Raw genomic sequence first — 16,376 nt, 5'->3', positions numbered from 1 at the left:
TGGGACCAGATGCCGTGATCTTAGTTTTCTGAATGTTTAAGCCAACTTTTTCACTCTCCTCTTTCACTTTCATCAAGAGGCTCTTTAGTTCTTCACTTTCTGCCATAAGGGTGGTGTCATCCACATATCTGAGGTTATTGATAATTCTCCCAGCAATCTTGATTCCAGCTTGTGCTTTATCCAGCCCAGCATTTCTCATGAAATACTCTGCATATAAGTCAAATAAGCAGGGTATGGCATCACCGACTCAATGGACATGAGTTTGAGTAAACTCCAGAGAGTTGGTGATGGACAGGGAGGCCTGGTGTGCTGCAGTCCATGGGGTCGTAGAGTCGAACACGACTGAGCGACTGAACTGTGACTGTAGCTGCTTTATCTGCGTCATCCCAGTGATCCTCACAACAGTATTGTAGGATGAAGAATTCACATTTCAGAGATAGGGCTTAGAGCAGTGAGGGAATTTTTGCAGTATGGGATAGAGGGAAGATTAAATACAAAGCTTCTGGTGTCTGGCTGGTGCAGCAGATACTAAATAGATACGTAGTCATTATTATTGCCACAGTGTTTGGCAAGCTCAGGATTTAGTCTTAAGTCTGCTTAGTTCAAGCCCATGTCTTTACATACCACCACACTGGGCCCTATAGAAACACAGGAAAAGAAAAAAGATAATTTAAGATTCATGTTAAAGCTATGAATCATTCACTAAGTAGATCTTTGTCCCTGTCTACTAATGTTCCAGATGCTATGGAAAGAGCTTCCAACCATCCCTTGTCTCCGTGGACTAGCTCAGGATGCCACAGGTTGCTATAGTGCTCTTTCTCCCCAATGCATGTAATTTGCTATTTAATGCCTATTGCCTGTGCTGGAGTAAACTCTTTGGAGGAAAATGTCTACTGTGATGACTACTTTATCTCCAGGGGGTATCTTTGTGACCCACTGGAGATAATAAAAAAAAGTTTTATTAATGTTTTCCTCCAAGAACACTTTCCATCTGTTTTAAAAAAAATCTCTCCATTATATCTATATATGACCCCAGCTATGCTAAAAAAAAAAGATTTAAGAAAATTTCTCAGATTTCTTTATGGATGGTGGGATTAACAGTACTTCTTGTAACACTTTTCTATATTTTCTAGAAGTTTTTGTATATAATAGAAAGGAGAAAATAAAATAAAACTTATTAGTGTTGAAAAATAACATGTGAAGTCTAAAAATACTGAATGTAAAGGAACGTGGGTGTAGCATCATTAATAATTTCCTCTGACAAGACTTATCTGCTTCCATGCTCCTTCCCCTTCTCCTACAAAACTGAATGGTTCATGCAAGCAGGGACTCAGGGATAGGACATCTTTCTCTCAAACATTCTGGCAGAATTATGAGGTGGTAATTTGATTGTTTCAGGAATCCTCAGATCAAAATCTGCAAGTAAAAAAAAAAAAATCTGCAAGTAGCTGGGTGAGGCAGCCCTCTTCTGGGGAAATGAGAAAATGCAACCACACCAAAGGATGATGGCTGGATTGTAAACAGTCCTTAGGGCACAAGGTTATTCAAAAGCTATTCAATGAAAATGAATTTTTGAAGCTAAAAGTTCATTTTGGAAGTTGAAGCATTAAGTATGTGTCTAAAGTCTCTGAGCTTCAATTTCTCATCTGTAAAATGTAGAAAGTAATACTACCTCCTAAGGTCATTTTGAAAATAATGTGAATAATGTGCAGTTATTCAGCACAGTGCTCAGCAGACAGTAAATGCTTAAAGGACGACAGCCATTATTTTAGCTTTTACTCATTTCATAATTTTTTGCAGTGATAATTTTACCTTGTGGAACCTCTCCAGTGTTTACAAAATAAGACCCTAAGGAATACTGCATATTGCATCTAAAAAAAAAAAATGAACACGTGTATATATTTAAAAAGAACAATTTATGGCTAAAAACCATGAAAACATTAAAGTTTGAGATCTGTTCACTGAAAAATTGTTTATTAAGATGTTAATGTTTTATATAGTTGATGCAACATATGTATAACTTAAAATTCTGAGTTGCCCTTGAGTAGTAATCCAGGTATCTATAACACTCACATGTATGTAAATTGCATATTTCCTGATATTCAACATAGATTTCTCTAACTTCCATTTATCAGACAAGTAAAACATTAATCGTTCAAAGCTACACCTTTACGAGTTCACAATTCCAATTTCTCTGAATTTTTTTTATCATATTTAAACCTTCTTAAAAGAGGAAACAGAAAGCCCCAAACCAGACACCTAAATCTGCCTTTCACAATATATATCAAATCATCATGATGTACACTTTAAACATCTTACAACTTCATCAGTTACACCTCAGTAAAGCTGAGGAAAAAACTGAAATCGCACACAAAACAGCCTTAATCTGAACCAATATTGAGAAACAGAGCAATGAAAATGATCTTTTATCACACAGAAAAAATACAGAATATATTTAGTAATTTATTTTCACCTAAATACAGTATACTTTGTATTTAGAGAAATGAAAGATTAGTTGTCAGGTGTTGCTTTTGGAGAACGATCAACAAGTGCCTTATCGATGGTCGGATACTGAAACCAGGGGCCATCGCCTCTTGCTCGCATTAATCTTCGTACTTCCAGCTCCTTTAATCTGTAAGAAATAGAATAGTGATGTTGTGATTACAGCATTTCCAAATATAAATTTAATGAATTATCTCTGTGAAGAACAACCATTTGAGAGTCTTGCTTTTGTGTAAAATATAATGTCCCTCCACAGATCCATGTGTATGCATATATCTGATACACACCTATAAGCAAAATTTGGGACTTATTTTGGCTTTTATTATCTTGCTTTTGTAGTTAGCCAATGAATATTATTTCTAATCACTCAAGCATCACTTGAAATGATAATGAATTCTCTCCTCCTGTCCCTATTCTTTGTCTGGGCAAATCACTTTCACTTGAACAGTGGTAATGCATTTCCTGTCTTCTTGCCTTTTAAATGTTAGGAGAGTCATTTACAGAATGTCTACTATTATGACTACCTGTTGTGCCAAATGCTAGGAATTAAAAGAGGAACAGGCCTTCCTGGAAGAGCTCGCATGCCGTCTATACTGGCTGCCCATCACTATTAGGACAGAAAACCCTTTGAGAGCAGGGACGGTATTTCATTCACCAGCCACCAACATCACACTGAGCCTGGTCAACAGACCATCAATATTGGTAAAGAAAAGGAAAAGCAGGATAAAGAAAAACATTCTCCAGCTCTAAGGTCTACTTATCCGTTCTCATCCTTCTTCACAAACTGAATAATCTCTGCTCTAGAAAGATAGGTTCCTTCTTTCACAGCCAAGCCTTTGCATAAACTACCACACATTCCTGGAATAATCCCTTTTCCATCAGGCCTTTTACTTTCCATTTTTATAGACTACATAGGTACTAACTGTTTACATCACTGGAAATTTATCATAGTTATTTATTCACTTTATTAATCTTAACCAGCTTGCCAACCCAATCTATGACAGATAATATATCTTTGTGGTAGTATAAGATAATATATTTATTAAGAAACCATATTTCTCTTTTGGGGGGATTAAATATAATCTTTTTTCTTTTTTACTCTTGCATTCAAAATGTAAGTAATTAAAATATTCATCACAGAGGACTGGTTAAACAAATTATGGTTCACCCATATAATGAATAGCCTACACACCTGTTAAAAAGAATGAGGGAAATCTACACACATAGTAACATGGAAAGGAGAGAGCAGATATACTGTTAGGTTAAAAAAACAAGGTATAAAATGAGTATGTGTAGCATCTTCCCATTTCATTAAAAAACAGAAAAAAGCATTTGTGACTGTGTATATATACACATGCATACGGTATTAGAAATTGTGGAGGATCGAAACTAATAGTTATCTCCCTATGGAAGACAGTCCCTTCCTATTTTATGCCTTTCATTTACGCTTCAGTTTTCTACACACCTAAACATGTATTTTTTAAAAAACTGTAGATACTCCCCATTCCATGCTCACACTGGCATTTTTCTTTTAGGGGTAAAAGTCAGGGTCCTGCTTTTATTTTTAATTTGTTTTAAAATTATTCAGGATCTCCATATGTCTAAGAAATTTTAGAATCTTGTGTTTTACCAAAGGTATATGTCTGAAGTTCAAAAATGTCCAAAGTTAACCAAATATGAAGCATAATGCTGTTTCACACTCTTAAATACTTAATGACAGTTTTATATGGTAACTACATGTACATGTAATTTTACATCCAGAAAACAAGCTAATCATATGTTCATTTAATCATTTAAATATTCTTCAATATCATAGCAATTTTTGTAAACTACAAAGTTAAAACAGAACGAATGGGAAGTAGATCAGTGTAGCATGGGGTCAAGAGTAGAGGAAGGGAGGCTGACTGAAGGGACAGGAAAGAGACTCACCAGGTGATCAAAATGACCTGATGGTGGTGATTACAGTTTGTTTTTGTCAAAACTCACTGAACTAACGGGTACATTTGACTGTGTGTAAACCTCACTCCAAATAGCAAAATAAATCTCAAATAAGATCATATTTAAGAGTAGCAAAAGGAAATATGAGCAAACATTACAAAAATAATTTGGCACTTGTATATTTACTTATTTTGTTACTCCCGGAGATGTATACATGACATACAATTCCAGAAGCTAAAGAAAAAGACTGACAAACCTAACGATAATTAAACAAACAAATATATATAAAGTAATTAAAGTATCAGTATCTAGTAAGTGTTCAAAATATATTAGGTATTACTGCATTGTTATCTGAAACATAAAAAACACTATGTTGCAAAAAAAATTCCACCCTGTCAGAAGACAAATGACAAGCCAGAGAAAACAAATCTGCAACAAAAACAAAAGGGGTTATTTTAATCAATGCACAAGTTAGTAGAAAAATGAGCAATTTATAGAAAAGAAACACAAACAACCAATAGACAATGAAAAAATACAGAATTGAAATGATGAGATAACATTCTAATTTTGCTATCTTACGAGCAAAAATATTTAGGTTTGATAAATTCCTTTATTGGGAAAGGTATGGAGAAACAGAATTACTTACTATGTATTGATGACAGGAAAGACAACTGGTACAACTTTTTAAAGAGGAATGTGACAGTAGCTATCTAAAATGGAAAGCATGGGCTTCCCTTGTGGCTCAGTGGTAGAGAACCTGCCTGTCAATGCAGGAGATACAGGTTCGATCCCTGGTCTGGGAAGATCCCACATGCCTTGGAGCAACTAAGCCTGTGTGCCACAACTACTGGACCAGTGCTCTGGAGCCCGCATGCCCCAGCTACTGAAGTCCGAGCACCCCAGAGCCCATGCTCTACAACAAGAGAGGCTACCGCAATGAGAAGCCTGTGCATCACAACTGGGGAGTGGTCCCTGCTTGTCACCACCTACAGAAAAGCCTGCACAGCAAAGACGACCCAGCGCAGCCAAAAATAAACAAATAAATTTTTTAAAAAATGTAAAGCATAACATTTGGTTAACAGAGCCAGTGCTAGGAATTTATATTCCAGATATATTGAATAAATATGCAAAATATATGCATAAGGATATTCAGCACAGCACAATGTACAATATCAAAAAACTTGAAAAGAGCCTAAATACCAACAATAGGTCCCCTACTGGTTAAAAAAATTAAGGCACATCCATGCAGTGCAACCATTAGAAAGCATGGAGTATATGCTATTACAGGAAGATCATCAAGATACAGCAGGCCCTCCCTATCCTCGGAGCGCTGACTGTTCCACACCATCTTATACAGGGCCTGGAGCAGCCTCAGATTTTTGATATCTGCTGGAGGTCCTGGAACAAATCTCTCACAGATACCAAGGGATGACTATGTGTTTACATGAAATGAAGAAACTGCACAGAACAGTGTTGGTAACAGGATTCCATTTGTGTTAATACATTTTGTAAATGATATATACAGTATATATTTTTAATGTATAAAATTTTTTCTAGGAATGTATACAATAAATCATTATTAAATAGTGGTCACCTTGAAGGATCAGATCGGGTGCAGAAGAAAAGGGAATTGTGGAGAGAAGGGGAAGGAGAGGGCTGCTTTGCACTTAAGAGTCAGGACATTTCAAAAAAAGAATTCCTTGTAATCTGACAGATATTATCTGCTAATAGTCTCCTAGTCTCCAATGCATCATCTCTACTCTAAAGAGATTGATCCTCTCGCCATCTTCACCCTTTTACACAGAGCATCTTACAGTGTTGAAGAAATAGTTTTATTCAATTTCTTCCTGTGGTTTGCAACTGTAGGAAAGGATTTTCTTCCCTGCACTCTACCCCCCACCCTTCTTTTACCGTAATTCAGCCTTTTCAGCTTCAATTTGAAGGATAGCCATTGTTCTTTCATAATTCTTTTCAGGAGCATCAAAGAAAGTTCGGGCAATCCATCTTGATATAGGATGCTACAAGAGAAAATTTGTTTTAAGATTAGTATCTAACAAGTATGTCTCTTTTCCAATGTACTGTTTTCCTAAAATGATCATCGCAAGTTAATCAGTAACACTTTTACATAATTCATTCTGTAGATACCACATTTGTCTTCATTTACAGGTGAGCAAATTCTACAAGGCTGTACAGTTACTAGGTTGCAGTGTCTGGACTCAGGCCAGGCTGACTCCAAAAATTTTGCTAATTCTTATTACAGTATGCTCTGAGTATCTTAAGTGGCAGATTTCAGAGTGAAAGTGGGGTTTGGTGATCCCAAAATGGAGCTGTTTTTACCAGTGAGCAAAGAGAAGCTAACTGTATGGCTTTACCTCAAGATTTAATAATGAAATATTTCTTTTCTAAAATATAATTCATTCAGATAACAAAACATGGAAACACACACTGTAATCAAGGCCATCTAACCACAATACTTGCAAAGACAAGTAACAGAATTATCTGGGACTGTAGTAGCAATGACAGTATGGTAAAATGATTAATTCATAGTACCGGCTTTGGAGTCAAGGCCCTCTAGGTACCAATACCGACCCTATCCCTGAAACAGGTCACCTACCTCCTTTTAAGATTCAGTTTCCTCAGCTTTAAAGTGGGAAAAATAATAGTACCATTTACATGAAATGAAATAACATTTGCAAAACACTATCAAAGTGCCTGCTATATAGTAAGTATTCAAAAAATGACAGCCAGCATTAGTATCAGGGCAATTTTTTCCTATGGTGTAGAACATAAGATAAATTCTGTTATTATGCTAGATTAATAATATAGTACAGAGTCGGTCTTTAAACAACCATGAAGCTTAAGGTAATACAACAATGCAGATAATTACCCAAAGAAGTTGCTTATAAAAAGTGAACACAAAATGCATCATTTACTTGATATAAAAAACTCAATTTAAAACTGTATCACAATTGCTAAATTAAGCTATTAACCAGTACATTGATAAGGCACCTAACCCTGAAAATAACTTTCAGTGACCTATACCAACCTTGAAATATTCCCAGTGTTCTGGGATGTAGCCTTCTGGAATTTCTGCTAACTCAGCTTCACCTAATAAGAGAAAACAGTGATGTTCAACTTTAGTAACAGGAGTTTATGTTAATTCTTCACCATTTAAATAAGAAACCTATCTCTTGTGGTTTTAAAGAACCTTTTGTTTTGTAGCAACAAAGATATCTAATATTTTAAATTTACTTCAACCTGGTGGAAAATCATTCACATTTTTTAAGATGTCTTCTATGTGTAAGGCTTTGCATATAGGCATTATACAAGAGTTCTCATTTTGTTTTTATTTAGTGTAACAAGATATAAAAAAAACAAATTATTCCTCTGAGTTTTCCTAAAACTCGTAGACAAAATATTCAAGGATTCAAGTTTTAGAAGTACTTCGAGCAGAATTTTCCAGGAAAACCTAGTATTTACTGTCATTCACAAATCCATTCTTTTAAGAAGATTATAACTTAAAATATTCCGGGATGGATAAAAAAATTTCTTCTATCCCTCAGCTTGTCTTCTACCTGTTATTTCTGTTTTCCTTATTCAGACTTATCAAAGCTGGTTTGAGAAGGTGGAAGAAGTCAGGTCTTTAATGTGGTCTATAGAGTCAGTGACCTTAAAGGTTTTTTGGGGGAAAAAAGTTAGAAAAAGAACCACCATACATTACTGCAGATTAAGATTTGGTTGAAGTGAATTCTCATGCTTAAGCTTTTTATGTAAAGAACTTTTCCTTCTAATACCATAATTTCTTTTTTATATTAATGTATATAGGTCTTAAAAACTTACTAGTCTAGTCGGTGGGGAAGATACTCACCAATGAATACATTTATCAAAGTTATGCCAATTGCTACTGGAATCCCAGTCAACAAAATGTAGAATCTCTGTTAAGATTAAAAAAGAAAAAAAAAAGTTTTCACATAACTGTTTCCTATCTTTCCTCACACTCAACTGTATATTTGCTTCACTCTCTGAGATCAATGTTCCCAAACAACAAAGAATTAAAAAATCATCTCAAAATAATGGAGTTACATATTTAAAGAAGTCCTTCAATAAGTTCTTTGCTAATTTAAAGAATATTTTAGCAATACAAATAATTATTACCAAATGAATCCATTTTCAGTTTTAAAATTTATAGACTGGGAGGGGGGCAAGGAACACAGATGATTATTTCAAAACCCCATAATCTTGAGAAGAAAGAAATAGTTCAATTTATTCCTCCAATATGTCTGAATTTTTCTTGAAAAAAGGAAAGTCTCACTAATTTAAAAATAAATTCAATAACAAACCAGACCTTACTACAAAATCTCAATATTTTTTGAGAAAAGGAATATGCATTTATAAAACAAAATCTTTTATAAAATGAAAGATGTTTTCTATATAGGAAAAAAAAATCCTATTTATACGTAGAGTTTAGTTCAACCAAAGTTTTAACTTACCAGTAATTTCAAAAAACGTCTGTCATAGAATCCGGAAGGCTTGATGATAAACAGTCTTTTCCCATGGTCCCCACTGTGTCGCACAGGAGCTAAAAATATTAAGTTACCCTATTATACACAAGGCTTATACAGATATATTGTTATATTTGGAGATAAAAATCAGATTATAAGAAAATTTACATGCATAAATGTTTAATGTGAATCATGATAAAGCATCTCTTCTCTGCCAAAATATATATGTGTGTGTTTAAGATGTACTGTCCTAAACTTTAACTCTCATTTTTATTCAACATTTTCATCAAATTTATTCATCAATATTCAAGATATTTATTGAAAAAATATCTAAATGATTATTTGAATTTGTTCCAGTAGCAGGTGGGAAGATCAGACCCTCTTGGTGGATCACAGAACTCTTTGTTTATCTCTGCAATAAATATGTGCTAATGCTGCAACAGAAATTAATTTAAATTGCCACATATGATGAGGAAATATACATTAGGGACTTGATGCAAAATAAATGGAAAGATAATTATTCAACACTTCTCCAGCAGGAATTTGAACTATTAAAGGAATTTCAGTCATAACAGATGTCAGAAAGGTTGTACTCACTGCTCAGGAATGTCAGGAATGTCAGGAATGACCTTCCCCCTCCTGAAGTCTACTGTTTAGACCCAGATGACTTCTTATCCTCTAAGAAACCAAATGCTTCCCAACCAAGATGAGAGCTCTCCTACCTCTGAACTGCTGTATACTCTACTGGTGTGCAAACCTGCTTTAATTGCCCCCACTGAAATATAAGTACCTTGAAAACAAGAACTGTCTTTTAAAATTTGCTATCACCTCCAGCAGCTTGAACAATGAACTTAGAAGGTTAATTCACAAGAAAATTAGAAGCTAGCATGAATTTACTAAGTATAAATCATACTACTTAGGCCTCTAAAATAACAAGAGAATTTGACAAGGTAAGTATGTAGTTCCATAAACTATTTGAAAGATACAATAGAAATTTTTGTAGAGGACATTAAAAAAATGGGTTGGATAATAGTACAAACCACTCACTAATTCAATATTATTTAAGTGCCCACTATATACAGGTCTTTGCTAGGTATATACCATAAAAGGTATATAGATCCTGCTGGGTGAGAAAAAGTAGTTAACAAAATTACAAATCTATAAGGACAACAAAGGAAAGAAAGGAATACAGTCTCAGAAAAGAACAGGCCCTAATTAAAGTTCCTCTTTAGACAGGTTGGTGGGGTCTAGGGGAGTACAAGGAAGGTACATTATAAGCCGAGAGAAGTAGCAAGTTATATGAAATTGTTAATGGGCAACTGGTCATTGGGCATCCTGATCATACCCAAAAGGTACGGATTACTTAATGCAGTAACCTGCCAAAGCGTTCTCTCACGATTTCTATGAATGGCCTAGATGAGGTGGAGATGGTATTCCTGACATTACAGAGCTACTGCTTTAAGAGTTGCTACCACACCAATGATTAAATAGGATGCTCCCCAAATCCCTCCTACTGCATTTACAAAATGCTGAATCTCAAAGGATTAAGTATAGTAAGTGGGAAGTCCTGTCTGAACCATCCAGAAATTTAGTTGCTCACAAACTTAAGAAAAGTCATTGGTGGAAGTTCCCTGGTGGCCCAGTGGTGAGGATTCTGGGCTTTCATTGCTGTGGCCCAGGTTCAGTCCCTAGTCCGGGAACTGAGATCTGGCAAACTCTGTGGTGTGAGCAAAAAAGAAAAAGAAAGAAAAGTCACTGGTGTCATGTGGTTACCAAAAAATCTCAAAGGTAATCCAATCTTAATCTGAGGTACCAGAAATACAGGGTCAAAACAGAAGGAGCCCTCAACCTACCTCTTAATTAGACCTGCTGAAGCGTGTCCATCCCAGAGTACACTGTTTTAGAGGGACAACCTGGAGCATGCCCCAAGTTGGGCAACTAGGATGGCAAACACCCTGGAAACTGACCTGCTGAAAGAACGGAAGCTTACTGGTCTACCAAAAAGAAGTCAGGATGGAGACCAGACAAGTGTCTTTAAATAGCTGAGGGCTGTCAACTGACAGCGGCTGTACTGAACCGAAAGGAAGAACTAGGATCAATGTGTGAAAGACTATTTTTAGCTTAATACAAGAAAGAAGTTTCTGACAATTTTAGCAGTTGAAAATAAAACTGAACTGCCTCTCCACCCGCCCCCCCCCCCCACTCTGAAGTTATTTGAGTGTCAATAATGGAATATAACAATGCATACTACAGGGGATTGGCCTAGAAGATTTCTAAGGTCTTTTCTCTCAAAGAATCTGACAGATGGCTCCTCTTAGAATAAAAAGAGATATCTTTCCTACTGATCAATCTCAATGGTTTCCTTCCATCATCAAGAACTCCTTCCTGCTTTCACGTTTTTGCCCTTACTTTCCCCTTTGCCTGAAAGCCTTTCCTTAGGCTCTTTGGATGGCCACCTCCTCATTCCATCCTTCAGAGATAAGATCAAATGTCACCTCTTCAAAGAAGTCTTCTCTGACTACCCTATCCAAAGCTGGTCGCCAACTTATTCTCCTTAATGTCATTTGGTTACTTCCTTTAGAACAATAAGCGCTAAGCTGAATTATTCAGTACTGTATCTCCAGTGCTCTTTAGTGTCTGCAAGTGGCAGGAGCTCCCTATCACTGAATTTACATTTATTAAGTAAATAAAAAATTGGGAGGGAATCCTTCTTTGAGCCCTGAAAGTAAACCCAGAAAAGACAGTAAAGTCTCAACTTTCTCTTTCAGACAGAAACACATACACACACACACACACACACACACACACACACAAGGATTAAACTCTATGTGGGGTTTTAGGGACAACTGTTTACAAATGCAAGTATTAATAAATACAGAAACTATAATAGAAAAAAAAATTATGGAAGGAAGATTGGACTGGCTGCATTCTAGCAACATTAAACAGTAATGTAAACTTCTTGCTTTCTTTGCATATTAATTACCCTACTGTTGAACAACAAATATTCATGTCATTAAATGTACCAGATAACTGTTATACTATTAACTGTTCTAAAAGACACCTCATAGCACTAAACTCTTTTCATGATTTGTTGTTGTATTAACAGTAGGACCATCTGCTTACAGTCTAAAATCACTAGCGTGAACACTGCTTACAACCAGCTGGCTGGCAGGATTTCTGGAACTCAGATCCTTCTGCCACAAAAACAGGCATTTTCTACCACTCTCTAAAGCCTGGAATTTCTCAATTAGGTATTCATTAATTATGTGGAAGGTTTCAATAACCATTTTTTTTTAAATGCAAATAACTTCAGAAAGTTATGTTGTGGACAACTGTGATACTTGTGAAGATCAAACAGTTCAATGTAAGATTTTTGTGTGTGTCTCTAAGACAACCCCCAAAACTAAATTTTTTTCCCTCATTCTCTGACTATTCCCAGTAAATTGTACCACCAACTCAAATACCCAGGCTAAAAATCTCATTTGTCTTCCTACACCTCATCCATCAGTTGTCAAGGCCTCTTGATTCTAAAATTCAAACTTTCCATTTCTCTCCATGCCCACTTCACCTCACTGGCATAAGTAATCAATACGCTTGATAAGTCAACCAATATTCAGATGCATCTTCCTAAAACATACTACTGATGCTGCTCTTCTGCTGAATACTCTCGGCTGCCTACCAAATTGTTAAGATACTTTGGCTTTGTATTCAGCATGTATGTGCTAAGTCGCTTCAGTCGTTCATATCTGAATCTTTGCAACCCCATGGACTGTAGCCTGCCAGGCTCCTCTGTCCATGGGATTCTCCAGGCAAGAATACTGAAGTGGGTTGCTGTGCCCTCCTTCAGGGATCTTCCCAACCCAGTGATCGAACCAGCGTCTCTCTCCTGTATGGGCAGGCGGGTTTTTTTTTTTTTTTTTTTTTTTTACCACTAGCGCCATCTGGAAGTCCTTTTGTATTCACCCCCTCCCCTAATGTGGTCCTGACTTCCCTTTTTGCAGCCTTCTCTCTCAAAACCTACCTATTCCAAGAGCCCCATTTTCAGATGTATCAGAAAACACAACCTTTACTTTTCTGACAATTACACCTCTTAAAACTGTCCCTAGAATCTATTAACATGCCCCATCATCCATGTCCGAACTCAGTCCACGTGACTTTTGTTTATAAAATCATTTTAATACTCTTCTCAGGTTTTAAAGTCATAACATATGGACATCAGCCTTCAACACAAAAGTTCTCTGCAGTTGAGGAGAGAACTTAAGCTCGTTTCTAGAATCCACTGATGCTTGACACTTAATAATTTAATTAAATAGAGCACTTTAATCTGTGCTGAGGGTGATGATAACATGGCAGTACTAAATGTTTAAGAAGGTTGTGGCCACAGGGCCTTGAAGAAGGTATTGCTTGGTGCTGCAGATCCGCTCCACTCACTCTTTACCACTACCTTTGAGGTAAGTTAAAATTATCACTCTCTTTTTTAAAACAGTTCTTATGGTAAGATACATTTATTTCAAAATAACATTTCTAAAAAGATGCAAAATCATGTGGAAGCACATCTCAGGGTTATAAGTACTTGTCAGTGAGAATAAGACTGGTTTTATTTCCCTGTTAAGTCAACAGAATATAAGCACATTTGTAGTAAAAATCCTCTCTTAAAAAAAAAAAAAGAAATCCTCTATTTTTAAAGATGAAGAACTGTAGGTTCAGAGTAATTAAGTGTCTTTTACTTAACTTCCCAGATGAGATGACCCAAATTCACAGAATTATTGAATTCTGGAGCCAGAGTTGAAACCCAGGCAGCAGAGACATTACTTTGTCAACAAAGGTCCGTCTAGTCAAGGCTGTAGTTTTTCCAATGGTCATGTATGGATGTGAGAGTTGGACTGTGAAGAAAGCTGAGCGCCGAAGAATTGATGCTTTTGAACTGTGGTGTTGGAGAAGACTCTGGAGCATCCCCTGAACTGCAAGGAGATCCAACCAGTTCATCCTAAAGGAGATCAGTCCTGGGTGTTCATTGGAAGGACTGATGTTGAAGCTGAAACTCCAGTACTTTGGCCACCTCACGCGAACAGCTGGCTCATTTGAAAAGACCCTGATGCTGGGAAAGATTGAGGGCAGGAGGAGAAGGGGACACAGAGAATGAAATGGTTGGATGGCATCACTGACTCGATGGACTTGGGTTTGGGTAAACTCTGGGAGTTGGTGGTAGACAGGGAGGCCTGGCGTGCTGCGGTTTATAGGGTCGCAAAGAGTCGGACACGACTGAGAGACTGAATTGAACTGAACAGTTCAGCTCCAGAGGAAACAAAAGCAGACAAGGTTGTCTACTCTGCTGGATCTTACATTCTCAGAGAGGCAGCAAATGTGTGCGGGCGTGCCTGTATGCGCTCAATTGCTTAGTTGTATCCAACTCTTTGTGACCCCATGGACTGTAGCCGGCCACGCTTCTCTGTTCATGGGATTGTCCAGGCAGGAACACTGAAGTGGGTTGCTATTTCCTTCTCCAGGGGATCTGCCTGACCCAGAGATCAAACCATCTCCTTGCATCTCCTGTACTGGCAGGCGGATTATTTACTACTGTGCCACCTGGGAAGCCCAGAGGCAGGCATAAACAATATAAAGCAGATTATGAACTTTTATTCCACAGTGACAGATTAGGCTTCACATGCAAAATACCTTTGAAAACAGGTTCACAGCTAAAACACAGTAACACTCGCTATAGCTATTATATCCTTTTCTGCTCTCAGTGGAAAGGGTGTAGATTACCTGCAAGGATCCTTCCAGAACTTCAAGAACGGGGAGTAGTGTATAAACAGAATCTAGGAGTGAAATTTTACCTCTGTTTATCTCCAGATAGGCATGATCAAACACTATGGGGCAGCAGCGGGTATGTGAAGAGGATATGTGTAATCAGAAAAGACTTACAAAGGATTTTTATCAAGGAATGTGAGCACATGTGGCTTTGTAGCAGGTTCAAATTCCTGCTGGAAATTCATTGAATACCATTGGTCCTTTCCATCATTTTTCCACTAAGTCCCTATGTATAATGCCTCTTCATGTGAAATGACATAACTCAAATTAAATTGGGAGAAGAGCAGTAAACAGAAAAGGATATTTTTAAGTCAGAGAAGAACCTTTCTGCCTTTAAATTTCACTTCTTATGTATCTACATCTATTGTATAGGACAATTAGCTTACAGCACATTTTCGATCAAGAGGATTAAATGAATATCATTAATATATGTATGGTGTCCAGCACATAATACATGCTCAATAAGTGTTAACTGTCATTATTATTATTCAGTTTAATACAGTAGTGCACTGTTTTTGTAATAATTGAGTCACAGTTTCCTCATCTGTAAAATGGGGATAATAACATTGTATTCACTTTGCAGAAACCAAGAGGGAATCAAACAGACTGAATGCAAAGCATCTGATGCTTTGCGATTATTATTATGATTATTCATTCCCCTAGAGTTCAGTCCACAGTCTCCAAGAGGCTCCAAATAACCCTTCCACGACTGCCCTGACTTTCCTAGGACCTAGGAAAAGGCCTATGATCTTTATATAGATCCCCTCCTCTCCAAACAGACATTAAAAATAATTATTTTGTGACTGCATTGATATAAAACGAATACAATTCAGGCTAGATTTACCATCACATACACATTAACATTACAGTCCTTTACCTTCTGATTTTAAAAGAAATATAAATGAAAACATTTTCGTGGACACCTGAAAGTATCATGAAGGCGGATCACTGTGCCTAGAGAGTGAGTTAGCCCCGAGCTCTCCACCTGACCATATATTACCACTTAGCATCGTCAGGACCCTCAGCAACATTACTTCCCACCTTGTGAGAGTAAAATCTAGCGCAGGTGCAAGATACAAAGAATCGTGTGCCTGAGAAACAGAGGTCCTAGTTCTTCGCTTTCTAACCTCAGCTTCATGCACAAATTAGCAACAGGATAGGTGAGTGACAAAGTGTGTCAAAAATTCTAATTACTGACTTAAATACGATCGACCTGATTACTTCAGGAAAGCCCTAAGTTTCCCCACACAGCTTATGCTCCTTCTCACAAACCCCAAGTTCTCAATTTATTCCCGGCTCCCTCTGGATTCCACCAAGGTCACCCGGGAAGAGCCCTCCATCTCTCCTCCCACGTTCCCTAATCCCGCTTTCTCCCAGAGCTAGTACCCACCGACAGTCTTCGGAAAGTCACGGGTGAGGAAGCCTCCGAATCCAAGTCGAGTGCCAAGACGGCGGCTGGACAGAGCGGCCACTGCAGAAACCGAAGCCCGATGCAAAAGACTCATCGCCGCCATGGCTATTACGGGCAAGAGAACAGCGGCGGAGAGTAACGGAGGCCGAGAGAGCCAATCTTCCAAAGAGGGCGAAGCCGGAAAGGGGCCATGTTGACTGAGGGCAAAGTCA

General features: G+C 37.3%; 1 protein-coding gene across 2 annotated transcripts; it reads right to left on the bottom strand.

Annotated features, from left to right (window-relative positions):
- Window positions 1–1,953: 1,953 nt before the first annotated feature.
- Window positions 1,954–16,376, bottom strand: NDUFB5 (NADH:ubiquinone oxidoreductase subunit B5). Of its 2 annotated transcripts, XM_043873900.1 has the most exons (6): window positions 16,144–16,376; window positions 8,931–9,019; window positions 8,309–8,375; window positions 7,487–7,548; window positions 6,352–6,458; window positions 1,954–2,632 (listed from the first exon to the last, which is right to left on the bottom strand). In XM_043873900.1, the coding sequence occupies exons 1-6, from the start codon at window positions 16,265–16,267 to the stop codon at window positions 2,512–2,514; spliced, it is 570 nt and encodes a 189-aa protein (XP_043729835.1). In that variant the 5' UTR covers window positions 16,268–16,376; the 3' UTR covers window positions 1,954–2,511. The 2 variants fall into 2 exon arrangements, with proteins under 2 accessions (XP_043729835.1, XP_043729836.1); XM_043873901.1 differs by lacking the exon at window positions 6,352–6,458 and having other exon boundaries at window positions 16,144–16,344.

This window comes from Cervus elaphus, chromosome 19 (genome assembly GCF_910594005.1).
Source record: "Cervus elaphus chromosome 19, mCerEla1.1, whole genome shotgun sequence".
NCBI classification, from domain to species: Eukaryota; Metazoa; Chordata; class Mammalia; order Artiodactyla; family Cervidae; genus Cervus; species Cervus elaphus.
The sequence above is the reverse complement of the archived record's forward strand: the minus strand, read 5'-3'. Positions and strand labels throughout refer to the sequence as shown.

What these genes read in the sequence shown, in the direction of transcription:
- NDUFB5 (XM_043873900.1), bottom strand. Translation starts at nt 16,267, where the DNA reads ATGGCGGCGATGAGTCTTTTGCATCGGGCTTCGGTTTCTGCAGTGGCC. An exon ending in TTTGATAAATGTATTCATTG is followed by an intron (nt 7,549 to 8,308) that starts GTGAGTATCTTC and finishes TTCTCTTATTAG; the next exon opens with GTGAAGCTGAGTTAGCAGAA. An exon ending in GCTGAAAAGGCTGAATTACG is followed by an intron (nt 2,633 to 6,351) that starts GTAAAAGAAGGG and finishes TATTTCTTACAG; the next exon opens with ATTAAAGGAGCTGGAAGTAC.